General features: G+C 39.9%; 1 protein-coding gene across 2 annotated transcripts in view; it reads right to left on the bottom strand.

Moving 5' to 3' along the window:
• Positions 1–15,818, bottom strand: part of MAP3K20 (mitogen-activated protein kinase kinase kinase 20) — a 158,929-nt gene extending 143,111 nt beyond the window's left edge. Inside the window, exons 1-2 of one of the 2 annotated variants that reach the window (XM_065880322.1) lie at positions 15,669–15,818; positions 15,308–15,500 (exon numbers count right to left, since the gene is read on the bottom strand). In XM_065880322.1, the coding sequence (XP_065736394.1) occupies positions 15,308–15,466 (159 nt within the window). In that variant the 5' untranslated portion in view covers positions 15,467–15,500; positions 15,669–15,818. Of the gene's footprint in view, positions 1–15,307; positions 15,501–15,668 lie in introns of those variants that run through there. The other variant, XM_065880323.1, reaches the window with a different exon arrangement.
• Between the last annotated feature and the right edge of the window lie 555 nt (positions 15,819–16,373).

Raw genomic sequence — 16,373 nt, 5'->3', positions numbered from 1 at the left:
AAAACTGTAGCTTTATAGTAAGTACTGATATAAGGCAGTAGTGGAAGTTCTCCAACATTGCTCTCTTTTCCAAAATTCTTTTGGCTATTCCAGGTGCTTTGCATTTCCATATGTTTTATGATCTGCTTATCAATATCTACCAAAAGCTGGCTGTAGGTTGTGACTGTATTGAATATATAAATCAATTTCAGGAGAACTGACATCTTGACATATATTCTGACCTAAAAACATAGCATATCTCTCCATTTATTATGTCTTCTTTCATTTCTCTCAGCAATGTTTTATAGCTTTCAGTGTAAAGATACTGCACAATTCTTTTGTTAAATGTATCCCTCAGTATTTCATTTTTTTCTGAAATAGAACTTTATATGTTAGCTGTGCTACATAATACATAACTTACCATTTTAACCATTTTAATGTACAATGTATTAAATGCATTCAGTGTTGTGCAACCATCACCACTAATCTATTTCCAGAATTTGTTCACCATCCCAAACAGAAACTTTATACCAATTCCCCATTCCCCACAGCCCCTAGTAATCACTATTCTACTTTCTGTACCTGAATTTGCCCATTTTAGGTATCTCATATAAGTAAAATCATACAATATTTGTCCTTTTGTGTTTCATTTATTTCTCTAAGCATAATGTTTTCACGATTCATCCATGTTGTAGCATGTATAAGAATTACACTCCTTTGGGCTTCCCTGGTGGCGCAGTGGTTGAGAGTCCGCCTGCCGATGCAGGGGACACTGGTTCGTGCCCCGGTCCGGGAGGATCCCACATGCCGCGGAGCAGCTAGGCCCGTGAGCCACGGCTGCTGAGCCTGCGCGTCCGGAGCCTGTGCTCCGCAACGGGAGAGGCCACAGCAGTGAGAGTCCCGCGTACCGCAAAAAAAAAAAAAAGAGAATTACACTCCTTTTAAAGGAATGAATACTATTTAATTGCATACATACACCATATTTTGTTTATCCATGCATCTGGTGATGGACATTTGGGTTATTTCCAATTATTTCATATTTTCGTTGCATTGTAGGTGGTATTTTTTAGATGGCTAATTCCTTCCTTGGTTCATTGCCTGTATCAAAAATGAACTCTTGATCTGCTCTCACAAACCTGCTCCACCCATGATTTCCCCCTCTCCCATGATGGCAGATGCATCCTTCCATGTCCTCAGTGCACAACCTTTGAGACTTCCTTGACTCTACTTTCACACAGCATGTCCAGTGAGCCAATCTGGTTAGATCTATCTTTAAAATATACCCCAAATTCAACCGCTTCTGACTTCCACCAGTGTAACCTTCCTGGGCCTAGCCACAAACATCTCTTTGTCTGGATTATAATTTAACTGGTCTTTCTGCCCCTGCCCCATATGGTCTTTTCTCAGCAGAGTAACCAGAGTAGTCATATTAAAATGTAAGTCATTTCACTTCTCTACTCCAAAGCATTGAACTGCTCACCATTTCCTCCTGATTTAAATCAGAAGCTCTTAAGAGTTGCCTACAGGTCCTATTCGATTTGGCCTTGTTACCTCTCTGGCCCCATTTCCTGTCTCTTCCCCCCCTCACTCACTCCACTCCAGCCACAACGGCCTCCCTGCTCTTCCCCAACACACCAGGCGTGCTCCCACCTGGCATCTGCGTGTTCCCTCTGCATGGACTGTTTTATCCCCGTGTAAGCAGATGGCTCCATCGCTTACTCCAGGCATTTACTCAAATACCACCTTCTCAACGAGGCCTACCTGACCAGCCCATGTAAACTGGCAACACTAGCCCCATACTGGCGCTCCTGATGCCCCGTACTCTGCTCTATGTTTTTCCTCACTTTTTTAATATAAACTTTTTATTTTGGAATAATTTTAGATTTACAGAAAAGTTGGAAAGATAATGCAGATCATTCCTCTCACCCAGCTTCCGTTAATTTTAACATATTGCATCACCAGGGTACATGTATCAGAACTAAGAAACCATTACTGGTACATTACTATTAACTAAACTCCAGACTTTATCTAGATTTCACCATTTTTAACACTGATGTCTTTTTTTTGTTGTTGTTCTAGAATCCAGTGCAAGATACTACATTATGTTTGGTCATCATGCCTCAATCTCTTCTGGACTGTGACAGTTTCTCAGTCTTTCTTGGTTTCTTAAGACCTTAATAACCTTGAGGAGTACTGGCCAGGTATTTTGTAGAATGTCCATCATTTTGGGTTTATCTGATATTTTCCTCACGACTAGAATAGGTTTATGGGTTTGGGGGGAAGAGGACCACAGAGGTGAAGTGGTTTTCTCATCACATCATATTGGGGTTATGGGCTAGCAGCATGGCTTAACACTAACGATATTAACCCATGTCACTTGGTTAAGGTAGTGTTTGGCACCTTTGTTGATTGTAAAGTTACTAATTTTTTCTTTTCTATACTCTAATTTTTGGAAGTGAGTCACTAAGTTCAGCCCATATTTAAGAGGCATAAGGGTCTTTATAATGTTTTAATATACCCTTCAGTTAGTTGTTTCATTTCCCACATTTGAAGGTAAAGCTCTATAAGGACGTGAATTTTGTCTGTTTTTTTGTAAGTTTTTTGTCTATTTATTTTATTACTGATGTGGCTCCAGTATCTAGAATAGTGCCTGGCATGTATTAATATCCAATATTTTTTGGATGACAGAATACAGAAAAGGAGATTTCCTACTAATCTGTGTAGGTCACAGTCTCCTACAGCACCAATTGTGCATCTACCCACCTAGAAAGGTATGTCCCAGGAAGAAAAATCACATATGTCATTTACTCTGAGGTGTTACTAACATGTTTCTTTTCTCAGTGGTATTTGCAGTTTTATTAGGGTAAACAATCTGAAAGAATGAAATTACAGTGCTAAAATTTGAGGCATCAGCAATAGGATTAAATAGAGAATATATGTAAATGGCTTGGAATAGAGGCTGTCAATAACAGGAACTCAGGAAATGTTAATTTGCTTATATATCCTTACCCTACATTCAGGTCTGGGAGATTTGGGGGGTATAGAGGGTCTTCCTTGGAATCTCAAAAACATGCTTATTCTACCTGCTAATAATCTTAAATAGTTTTTGAAAAAAGGTAGAGTATAAATTTTTAATGCTCCACACCCCCAAATCCAGTTAATATTAATGTCTTGATCTCTTACTAGATCTGTTCTTGGTCTGATCTGCGCTTACAGCAAGTCTAACTGGAATCAGAATTTCCCACATATCCTCCCTGTTCTGAGACCAGTACCCTGGCCTTAGCCACAGCTCCCAAGTTTTTCCCAAAGAAGAATGTAGGTTACACTTAGAGGCCTTATTTTGAGGTTAAGAAATTATCCTGAGTTTTTTTAAATTTATTTGGTTGCACCCGGTCTTAGTTGCGGCAGGCGGGCTCCTTAGTTGCAGCTCACGGGCTCCTTAGTTGCAGCCAGTGGGCTCCTTAGTTGTGGCTCACCAGCTCCTTAGTTGCAGCTTGCCGGCTCCCTAGTCATGGCATGTGAACTCTTAGTTGCAGCATGCACGTGGGATCCAATTTCCCGAGCAGGGATTGAACCTGGGTCCCCCACATTGGGAGCTCAGAATCTTAACCACTGTGTCACCAGGGAAGTCCCTATCCTGAGATTTTTAAGGGAAAAAAGTTCTCCACTTTCATAACTTTAAAGATTTGGTCAGCAGCTAATTAGTTTAGTAGAAGTTAGTTTAGATGTTAACCAAACTATGTATTATATTTTAAAATACCCACCCAATGATTAAAATAAAATGAATACATACTTAAGATAGGCTCTACGACTATGGTCCCAATAACAGAAACAACTGTTTCCCACTAAAGGATGCACTATTCTGCATGTTTTTAAAATGTAGTGAGTTAAATGGATTTTGTTCATTAATTACTTAATATAATCTGTCTTCAAAAGCAGATCGGCCATGTAGTCCCCTCCTTCTTGAGCAGAGCCTGCACAAACACTCACCAGACATTTCCATCCTTAACAGTGTATCTGCTGTAATGTAGCTAATTTTACCAAGTGCTATTCTCCTAAATAGTATCGGGGTAGAAGTCATATTTTCAAGTCATTAAGACTCCAACGGTCTCATTTCATTTAGGATACCTTAATTTTTCTCAGGTCATGAATCATGAACATCAGATATTAACACTGCTAAGAAAAAGCATCTTGGATTCCTTTCTTGGAAACATGTTAAAAAAAACAAACCAGGGCTTCCCTGGTGGCGCAGTGGTTGGGGGTCCGCCTGCCGGTGCAGGGGACGCAGGTTCGTGCCCCGGTCCGGGGGGATCCCATGTGCCGCGGAGTGGCTGGGCCCGTGGGCCATGGCCGCTGGATCTGTGCATCTGGAGCCTGTGCTCTGCAGCGGGAGAGGCCACAGCGGTGAGAGGCCCGCATACCCCAAAAACAACAAACAAACAAACAAACAAAAAACAGATAAGAACCATGGCCAGGAAAATCCTGCCTAACAGCCACAGAACAGAACCTTTCATTCAAAGACAAACTAATTTGTTAAGAGCTCAAAAGATCAGTCAAACGTGGAGAAGAAAAGGCTAGGAATGAAGTAGACTAGAAATGCAGACTGTTCTTTTCTGTAGATTCAGGAAGAACAAAACCTTCCTGGAAAATCTTACAGAAGAAGAGAAAGTTGAGATATGATTACTAGGTTTATTATTTTATTTACTCCCTATGCATTTATTGATTGCTTATGGTGGGCTGGGTACAATGCAGAGCTTAGAAAAAAAGATCAATGAGATACAAATCTTAAGTTCAAGAAGCAGACGTATGGAAGGAAGAGGGTAAGATTTGTTCTGTATGGCCCCAGAAAAAGAGACCAGTATCCACAGCTGGAAGTTACATTATAAAGAACTTTCTAAGAATTAAGCTGTTGCAAAATTGAACAGCCTGCAACTCACATGTCATCGATGGCAGCCTTCAAACAGAAACTGGTTGTCCTAACCAGGAGCAGGAATCAAGCATCAGTGAAAAAAAAATTGATAGGATGGTCTCTGTCTTAAGTAATTCCATGAGAGTGACTTCCTGTCTTCACTAGAAAGCAGAGAAGAAAATTCTACACACCTTTTTAATACCCAAGTGACATAATTCTATTCTGAAGACAGAGAATTAATCATATCTACTTGAAAACTATCTGAAATACTCACAGGTAGCTCTTCCTCTCGTCCAATTTTTCAGTTTTTTAATTGTTCTCTCCATATTAGGCTTTGTGTTTCTCAAAAATCCAATTCATGCTTCGTACTATTTTTCTTCTAGCAGCAAGAGCCTAGCTTTGTATGACACCAGTTAGTCAGGATATAACAGCCTTACTGGAATACATTCATTGGTTTGATTTCAGCACAAGATTTAGAGGATGGCTGGAAAAATATTATTAACTAACTGAAATGTTTACTGCCTAATATACTGAGATCAATAATAACTTTAATGAAAAGCTGAAATAACTGTTGTAATGTGTAATGTTACATATGGCAAATTGAAAAAACCTCCACATGCAAGTAAATATGTAATCTAACAAAGTTTTGAAAGGATTAAAAAATTTTTAAATGACTGAGAAGCAAAAATAAGGAGGATAGGGGCTTTTTCTTGAAAATAAAACACTATGACAGTCGCATAAGTGATCTGAAAATATCCTAGAATGATGTTTGTCTTAATGTGACTGCATTTCACATAACATGATAAGAAAATTATTTATAATTCAGGTAATTTTCTAAATTCCTCTTGGTCTCAGGGGAAGCCATTCCTACAGCTTTTCCTCAGTGTAAGGTTACCTCTCCACAAGGTTTGTGTTACCTTCAGCTATATCAGTAATATACGCTTACTCGTGTAATTTACATATTTGTTCAACATGTGTCCAATTTTCTTTTAAAAATTATTTATTTATTTTTGACTGCATTGGGTCTTCGTTGCTGCACGCAGGCTTTCTCTAGTTGTGGCAAGCACGGGCTACTCTTCATTGCAGTGTGCAGGCCTCTCATTGCAGTGGCTTCTCTTGGTGTGGAGCATGGGCTTTAGGCGTGCAGGCTTCAGTAGTTGTGGCACAGGGACTCAGTAGTTGTGGTGCACGGGCATGTGGGATCTCCCCGGACCAGGGATCAAACCCGTATCCCCCGCACTGGCAGGCGGATTCTCAACCACTGCGTCACCAGGGAAGTCCCTGTCCAATTTTCTCTATCTCTTTATAGCAATTCACTTTGGGGTGTCTTATAAGCTCCCAGTAACAGAAATGTCTCACAGAAAAGAGCTGAGTGATGGATAGCTGTTTTATATATATACCTTTGGAGTGGTGACTACATTAATGATCAAATAAAATGATCCATTATTTTAAACTGCTTATTCTCTAATTCAAAGTAATGATTTATGTATGTAGTAAAACATCAAAGCATGGTATAGTGAAATGCTTAAAATTCCTTAAGTGGAAATGGCATGTCAGTCTAAAAAAGGTACAAAAGCAAAGGAATTTATAAAAATCAAACCAATAACTAAGAGTACTATGTAACTGCAGTATTTTTTTTTAATTATTTTATTTATTTTTGGCTGCGTTGGGTCTTCTCTGCCGCATGAGAGCTTTCTCTAGCTCTGGTGAGTGGGGGCCACTCTTTGTTGCGGAGCAGGGGCTCTAGGCACGCGGGTTTCAGTAGTTGTGGCACACAGGCTCAGCAGTTACGGCTTGCGGGCTCTAGAACACAGGCTCAGTAGTTGTGGTGCACGGGCTTAGTTGCCCCGCGGCATGTGGGATCTTCCCGGACCAGGGCTCGAATCTGTGTCCCCTGCATTGGCAGGTGGATTCTTCACCACTTCGCCACCAGGGAAGCCACTATGTAGCTGAATGCAAGTGGTACAGTGACACAGTTGACACAGTGAAGACAGGTGTGCTCTATCCTCTTCATAGCTCAAAGAGAGTAAATGAAGAAAATGTAGATACATCCATACAGGATATCTTTCCTGGATGAGAATGAGAGGGACATCTACAGCGATATGGTCCCAAGAACAAATACTTGACTCTGAGCAAGGCACAGTGCTAGGTGCTGTGAGACAGGTAAGAAGGGTGCTGTTTATATTAGCCAGGTTACTTAACCTCTCTGAGCCTTAGTTTCTGAGCCATCAAATGGAGATTATAATCTTGTAACACAACTGTGAAGAGGAAGAGGGCAAGGATGGAAAGCCCCTAACCAAGTGATCAGCTCGCAGTGGTAGCTGTACTTGGGACAGTGATGATGACCAGGATGGTGACAGCATCAGCAACAAAGGCAATGGTTAAGGCTGTTCTTGCCCTCAGAGAGTTCTCACCAGGGATGCTACATACACTTGCGTATACATGCTTGCCCTTCTGCATTCATGCTGAGCCTTGCCATGGATTTTTCCTGCAGACTATAAACGTGGCCTCTGACCCCTTCTCAACATAGGTTCTAGGAACCAACAAATTGAAGTTTTCACAAAACATGACACTTATCTGCTATCCTGACTTTACAGCATGGTTGTGAAGATATAATCGACAGTTAACAGTCACCCAAGTCTTCCTGTGTCAAGCACTCTTCTAGATATTTTATACGTGTTAAGTTCTCTAATCCTCTCGACAACCCTGTGATGGAGGTACTGTTATTAGCCCCACTTTTTGGATGAGAAGACGTGGCATGTTCATGTGAAAAGTTAAGTGCCATCCCTTACAGTAATTCTAGAGCCACGAGGCAGTTTTAATCGCATGTCAAATTAGCTGTATGGGTGCTAACTGGTATAAATTCAAAAGAAAAAGAGAAAAATTACATTTGTGTGATCTGAGAACGTTTCACAGTGAAGGAAGAAATTAAAGCTGAAGAATGAGTAGGACCTGCTCAGGCAGAGAACAAAGGTATTACAGGTGAAGGAAAGAATGTGGACAAGGTTACAGAAATGGGAAAGCAGGATGGAAGCACAGCTGGACCCGGTTGGGGAGGGGGCGAGAAGGGAAGGTGGTTTCAGGTCAGAAAATGAAAGACAAAGCTGGAAAGTCAGGTGAGAGCCCCAGTGGAAAAGGTTTGGAATCTCAGGCATCTGCCTGAGGTTTTCCGTCTGTCGGCCATTCCTAAGTCTGCCTTGAGTTCATTATGCCCACTGACATTGCCAAGCAGGGCCTGCGCACAGGTGGTCACCTGAGCACGGTGAATTTAAGGGTCTCGAAAGCCTCTAACAACAACAATCTCTCCACTACCAGTTTCACTAAGTACCTGCAATTCCAAACTGGAGTCAACATACTGATCGTCTGTATTTGACATGATTGGCTAGGTACAACCTAAAGCTCCAGTGAGCAATCAGAAACACCTGGGAAGCCTGTTGTAGCACAGATTGCCAAGCCCCACACCCCAGAGTTTCCGACTCAGTAGGGGTGGGGTGAGGCCCAAGAATTTGCATTTCTAACAAATTTCCCAGTGACGCTTGATGCTACTGGTCCAGGGGCCACACTTTGAGAACCACTGACCTAAAAGAATAGACTGCAGAATGGGTAAATTCTGACTGCGCACAGAAAAATTCTGCATGGGGTTATCTTAAATAATAGCTCACATTCCTACAGTTAAAGCAAAGGCAATAATTCATTGATAAAAAGTCAGCTACAGAACTGCAAAGAAGAGGAAAAAGGGTCTCTCAAGAGTTAATAAAATGACAACAACATTAGTCTTCTAGTGAAGCACTAATTGCTGTCATGTTGATAAAGTCTATAATAAAAGCTCTCATTTTTAGTTTTGAGTTCTGTGTCAATTTCAAGATTGTATTTTCTGTCTCACACAGGTATCTCCCTCTTTATATAAAAAGTTACTCAGAGTTCCTGTTCTTATGATCAGTTTTGATATTTTGATCTTCTCTCTTTACCTATAAATATTTATACTGTGGGAAAGTTTTGAAACTTGAATTTATCTGGCTTTCAACATTTCTACAACAATCAAATTTGGCAGGAAAAAAGATTTTTTTAAATATAGGGAGTGGGGGGTTTCCCTGGTGGCGCAGTGGTTGAGAGTCCACCTGCCGATGCAGGGGACACAGGTTCGTGCCCCGGTCCGGGAGGATCCCACATGCCACGAAGCGGCTGAGCCCGTGAGCCATGGCCGCTGAGCCTGCGCGTCCAGAGCCTGTGCTCCGCAACGGGAGAGGCCACAACAGTGAGAGGCCCTCGTATCACAAAAAAACAAACAAACAAACAAAAACGGGAGTGGGGCCTTGCAGAAGTCAAGGCAATTGAAGAAGGGCCTCATATTTCACCTTTTGAGGATTCTGCTTCCTTTTCATTCTTTTGGGGAAATAAAAAGGAATCATGTTTCCTTCATATCTCATACTTAAATCCGGTTTCCTACCATCAGTTAAATATCAACAGATTTCAAGTTAACACAAATGCTTGCGGGTTTCTATCTCTCCGACAGAAAGAAGTACCAGGTACAGACATGCCTGGTTCATGCTGTGAAGCTGATGAACCACTCGTGTGGGGACTGCTCTCCTCTGGGTACGTGGCTGGAAAGAGGACACTGGGATCCACAGTGTCTTCCTCTGCCCTCGCCACTCCCTACTTCAATTTCTGCCTAAGCAGTTTGGTTTGATCTCAGTTCATCTGGAATTTACCAAAAAGATACAATAATGGCTTCTTTTCTTACCTTTGGTATATGCCCTTAAGACCATATTATTTTTTTCCTGTTGAAAACTTTTTTTTGTAACAAAAATAAATAGTGCTCTGTAAGTAAATCTGCAACCAACAAAAACAAACTAAATTATCACTGAAAAACCTGTAGCACTGCTATGAGAAAGCAATGTAGAAGTAAACATTAAACATTTTGAAAGCACATATTGAGACTGAAAAATGTGTGATTTGTGACATACTAAAGAGGTTTATAAAACTTAATTCACTTGAACATCCTTAGAAAGTGACAAAGGTTGTCACAGCTATGATTTTTTTGAGTTTTTTTCCTGTAAATATATGGGTTACACTGTGTTTACATTTGTCAAAACTTAGTGATACGTGTATTTCATTGTATGTAAATATTACCTTAAAAGAAAACAGAACTGCAAACACATAATGAACTCTGGTAATGATATGCATGCTGAAGTATTTAAGGGGAAACTACTGACACCTGCAGCTTATCTTGCAATGCATCAAAATGGATTGATGGATGGAAGAATACATAGACATACATGTGATAAAGCAAGTATTTATGTTAATAACAGATCCTAGATGGCAGACATACAGATGTTCATTTTTACCCTTTCAACTTTTCTTCATGTTTGAAAAATTTCATAATAAAGGTGTTATGTTCTTAAAAAAGAAATATGAGATCATCATAGAAAAATATGAAAAACAACAGAAAGTATAAGAAAAACACCACACAGACACCTGGGATGATATTATATACCTTATTTTGTAACTTTTTTACCACTTAGCAATATATTATGAGCATTTTCGTAGCTCTTTAAGTATTCTTCCAAATGCAATGGAATTCCATTATACAGATGTAGCATAATTTTTTTCATCTTTATTGACCTATAATGGACAGGTAGAATTGTAATATATTTAAAGTATACAACATGATGATGTCAATATACATACGTATATTGTGAAAGGATTCCCAAGATCAAGTTAATTAACACAACCATCATCTTTCACATTTACTTTTTTGGGAGGGTGGTAAGATGTAGCATAATTTAAAAGATAATTTGTTGTAGGACACTTGAGTTGTTTCTAATTCTTCATTATTTATTTGAGATAAGCAACCTATTATAGCCTTCTTCCTGCATATCTCTGATTATTTCCTTAGGATAAAGTCCTAGAAGTAAGATTTCTGGCTCAAAGGAAGGAAACATTTTAATATTTTTGATATATTTTGCTAAACTCTTCTCCAAAACATGTATCAATTTACATTTCTAACAGGAGTGTATCACAGATCATAGCTATACAGATGTATATTAAAATTTTAATTAAATGCTCCCATAAATAAAATTTATCTATAAACATTCTTTCTCCCAGAAGAACAAAGGCTCTTTTTAAAGGAGTCTACAATAAGCAAACCTAGTACCCAAATCTTGGTTTCTAAATATCATACTCCCAAATCAGGTACCCTGAATCAGGGCTTCCTGAAGAAATACCTGACTCCAGGAATGGAACTAACTGAGACTGGGACATCTTTTTGTGCCAGGGAGTATGAAAAGGCTAGAAAAATGATGAAGAAGTATCAAAAAGACATAGGAGCCAAATTTAAGGGACTCCTACTTGCTAAATCGGGAACAATTTAAGCATAAAAGTGAATAACGATAGTAATGAAATATAACACTTTGAATTTGAAAAAGAATCTGTAAGTCTACAATGAAGCAATAAATAGATGAATGAGTGAATAAGTGAAAAGTAAGGAAACAAGGAAGACAGGCTCTCATTTATGCTAGAACCTTTTGCTTCCTACACAGTAACTGTCACAATAATATTTGATTCGAACAAGAATCATCAATGGATGCTAAAAACATTGGGCAGTGTTTGTTGAGGGAAGATATTTACATAACCTCAAAGTATCTACCAATAGCTTAATTATTAATTACAAAGAGAAAACAGGTATTTTACCGGGGAGATATTGAGTGAGTCCCTCTTAATCAAGGGTTCAAAATTAATATCACCTACAATGGGACAAACTGACATCGGAGGTCTTCCATTAAGACACACCAGGGGCACATGTCCTATATAACATTCTTACCAAAACTACATAACTTTAAACTAGGCAAGAGGGAGGGAAAATCAGATAAAGTCCAAATGAGGGACATTCTACAAAACTTTCCAGCACACTTCAAAAATGTCAAAGTGTTAAAGACAAAGAAAGGCAGAGAAACTGTTACAGATTAAAACAGACTAAGTAGATATATCACTAAATGCAGTATGTCAGTGGTCCCCAACCTTTCTGGCACCAGGGACCAGTTTCGTGGAAGACAATTTTTCCACAGACTGGGGGTGGGGGGCAGTGGTGGGGGGTGGTTTCGGGATGATTCAAGCGCACTACGTTTATTGTGCATTTTATTTCTATTATTATTATATCAGCTCCACCTCAGGCCATCAGGCATTAGATCCTGGAGGCTGGGGATCCCCCTGAAGTATGTGATCCTGGACTGGAACCTGGGTTGGGGAAAAAAATGCCATCAAAAGCCTTTACTGGGACAATTGGCAAAATCTGAAAATAGACTCGTACAATAGGTAAAAGTTTTGATAGTTGTATTACAGTTGTGTTCTTGGGAGAAGCTAAAGTATTTAGGGATAAAGGAACATAGCATTGCAATTTACTCTCATGTTCAGTAAAAACTAAAATATGTATGAATATATATAAATCAATAATATATACAGAGAAAGCAAATGTTGCAAAATGTTAATTAGTTATGATTCTAGGGGAAGGGTATGCTAGAGTTCATGGTACTATCCTTGTAGTTTTTCACTAGGTGTAACAGTGTTTTAAAAATGAAGTTTTACAAGATATGGAAGCAACCTAAGTGTCCATCAACAGATGAATGGATAAAGAAGATGTGGTATATGTACACAATGGAATACTACTCAGCCATAAAAAAGAATGAAAACCTTGCCATTTGCAACAACATGGATGGTCCTAGAGGATATTATGCTTAGTGAAATAAGTCAGAGAAATCAAATACTGTTGCTATCACTTATATGTGGAATCTAAAAAATAAAACAAATGGATGAATATCAAAAAAATTAAGTTTTAAAGAACTACCAAGATTTTAAGTAAATGCCATTTTTCTTTCTTTTTTTCTAAATCAGAAAAGTAACATATACTCACTAAACTAGAAGTCTACGAATAAAGCAAAAATAAATAGCATTCCTCTATACTCTCACATAAGCAGAGTTAGAGTTTTGAATATATTTTCTCCACCTTTCACAAAACATATATTTAATCAGATATTAGGTCATTCTTTTTTTTTTTTTTTTGCGGTACACAGGCCTCTCACTGTTGTGGCCTCTCCCGTTGCAGAGCACAGGCTCTGGATGCACAGGCTCAGCGGCCATGGCTCACGGGCCCAGCCGCTCCATGGCATGTGGGATCTTCCCGGACCGGGGCATGAACCTGTGTCCCCTGCATGGGCAGGCGGACTCTCAACCACTGCGTCACCAGGGAAGCCCTTAGGTCATTCTTAAAGAGTTCCATGAGCAAGCTACCAACATATTAGTAAATGTTCCATCACTTCTAAAATTCATTGGCAAAAATGACCAAGTGACACAGGACTGAATCTATAAATTGGAAAAAATCCAGAGCTTATTACCTTTATCTTTTCACTGAGAAAACATCTAGCCACCGAGGCAATACATAGTTCATAAAGTATAACAAACATTCACATAAGAAATGCATATTTCCTTTCCAATAACTGCCAACCCCTAGCCAAAATTATTTACATCTTAAACGCATGTCAAGTCAGTAAGTGTGGGGATGCTTTGCAATAACTTACCATGTCTCTTTATCACGGACAGTCACTGATTAAATCAAGCTCCAAAGCTGAAACTGAGTTTCTGTTTTTCCTACTTAGAAGTTTATGAGGTATGCTCCTGCGGTTTACTGTAATCAACTCCAATTCTGAATGATACTCAGGTTAAATATGTACACAAGAGCAGGATTTGGCAGTTTCCAGTTCCTGTTTTCACCCCTGTGCTTTCCTATGTCATTTTCCTGGCTTTGTCAAAGACAGTAAAAAAAGGTATTGGGTATGGATGGCGGTGGAGTGAATGGGTTGCAATTATTGTCTTCCTATCAAAATCTATTTCATGTCTCATAAAGTCTTTCTCACACCCAACAATCACACAAGAACATGTTCATTGTACTGAAGTTGCATGATGCTTAAAAATATTTGAATATAAATACACTTCTATGAATATAAATTTGATGGTACTGGTTTATTTTCTGCTCTTAGCTGGTCAACTAGAGGTTTCAGAGTTAAAAACTGGAGAACAGGGGGTCTGACCTGGGTTTCACCTGCCCCTACTGGGGCAGCTTAACATGTTTCTCAAAGCTGTATTTCTCAACCTGCAGAATGGGTACAATAGTGCTGGCCTGTAAAGGGCTTAAGAGTTCACTAGATTAAAAAAACTAGGTTCAAGTCCAGAGTAAGAAATGGTTTTATTATTTGGCTACTATTTTAAAAATTCATTGATCAAGAAATCAGGGGAAGGAAACTTTTTCTACATAGTGCCCTTCGGTTTGGGGCACACATTGGCTTTAAAAGCTCTCACTTCTTAATGCTTTCCACAACCTACAGATACCCCCAAGGCAGAGTTATCTTAGGCTTTCTGACTTGGCTTCAACAATCGGAAACACAGATGGTGATTACACAGTCACACAGCAGTGCTGGGATGGAAGGCCACATAGTACTTTCCACTTGGGTTTCCATCTTCAGTCAGTTGCTATGGGTCACTGGTAGCAGTTAATGAAAAGAATGAAATCATTCAGGGAGGTTAAAAGATGTTTATGGAAAAGTTCACTTCAAAAAGATACTGAAAAGAACAATAAGAAGCCAAAACAGGACATAAGTAGAAATGACCAAAGCAAACTCCAGAAGGTAACTATTAAAAGTTATCAATGCCCTGAGCCCCTGCAGGTCAGCTCCACAACTAGCTTTATTGTGGAGTTTAGGTACCAAACGGAATGTGGGGATGATGTGTCACTTTCCTAAGAAAGATAAAGGGCCTGTGTATACGTTTTGGGCTTGACTTGGACCAGCACAAATCCCAGACTCTGAAAGTTAAGACCTTTTTCCCATTTTACAACTAGGCCAGCTCTCTGTCTAGCATCTTTATTAAACAAAGTCCATCACTTTGGGCTTCAAGTAGAGGTGAAATGCAAGAAGCTGGTACTGCTTATATTTCAGTAGAAAAATAATGCTTTTTGTTTTTCAAAAGACAACTCCTGAGGACCACAAATTAATGGACAGAAAATGGAAAGGGGATGAAAACTTTACACACTACTCTTTACTGACCCCTCTTGGCTGACCCAGGGAAAAGCCTGAAGCCTGGGAAGGCCTGAAAGCTCACCTCCCCTGGACGAGAGCTCAGAGAACATTCGGTCTTTCACGCCATGGAAAGAAATCCTCTCAGTTCAGATGAGCCCAAGTAAAATTCAACCCCCAGCACACGTGGCATTGGTTCCTATTTATGGAGCTCCCAGAATGGAAACTGGGAAACGGCCTCACGGATCAACCCCAAAGGCTCTGCTAGGTCCCTGGCAGCCTGAGACCTCTGACTCTAGGTTGAAAAGCTTACATAAGTGCTATCGTGACCACTTCTGATAGCAGGAAAAGACCTTACCTCTTTCTCTATCTTGAGTAGCTTCTTTACAGCCACCTCCTTGTCCTGTGATATCCATTTGGCTCGATAGACACTCCCAAAACTTCCTCCACCGCAGTTTTCGAAAAACTGCAAGTCATCAAATTTAATTTGCACAAAGGAGGTACCGAGAGACGACATCTCATAATGACAAAGTATTATACTTCCACGAAATCTATAGAGGGAAAGGAAAAGAAAGTTGGATTAGAAACATATTAGAATGAAACCTCTGTATTCCACTTTAGCTAACGTATACCAAGTCCTGCAGCACTTCCAGAAAGGGCCTGATGACTTAGGAGGAAGAAAAGCAAGAGTATAAGCAAATCAACATGAAAACACTTACCCTGGCAGCCCATGCAAAATTCAACAGCAACTTGTCCAGACTCTGAAACACAGCTGTCTGCAGAGAAATGGCTCAGATTCCCAAGCCCCCACTGACAAAGCCCGCAGCACTACTTCCTGCACATCCCAAGCAGCTCTGCCTAAAGGCTACTGTGTCACCAGGTCTCCTTCCCCAAAGCCCCAACAAACGGGAAGCATGCCCTCAGCAGCAGGCTTGCACAGCTCTTCTGGCATCTGAGACACGCCATCTCCCCGTGTTGTACTCACTTCACACAAAATATACATAACCTAAGCTTCTGAGCATGCTGGCACAGGAGGGCCCAGATGCTGCAAACTGAACGCGCATTCAGTGTTGGGATTTCAAAAGCAAGCGGTCAGCTTCGGGATAGAATAAGAGCTGGCCAAGTGTTTTGCAGAAGTGGCTCCCTGGATTGTATCCTGGAGCAGAACTTCATTAAAGAGCAGAAAATTTGCCCTTGATTACAAAATATATTGTCATCCAGAGAACTCTGCCAAGAATGTTTTTTAAAAAATATTATGCTTGTTTCCAGAGGAACTGATTACCTCTCCCAGAGATTATTACAGTGATATTTTCTGCAGTCTAAGGAGTTTTACAATTCTCCAGGTAAGGGGTCATTCTTCACACCCTATACCAAACCACAGATTAGCAGGAAAAACAAAACAAAAACATACAAGCAAGAAAACA

Source organism: Phocoena phocoena, chromosome 7, assembly GCF_963924675.1.
Source record: "Phocoena phocoena chromosome 7, mPhoPho1.1, whole genome shotgun sequence".
Classification (NCBI taxonomy): Eukaryota; Metazoa; Chordata; class Mammalia; order Artiodactyla; family Phocoenidae; genus Phocoena; species Phocoena phocoena.
Note: the sequence above shows the minus strand (reverse complement) of the source record. Positions and strands in the feature narration are given on the sequence as shown.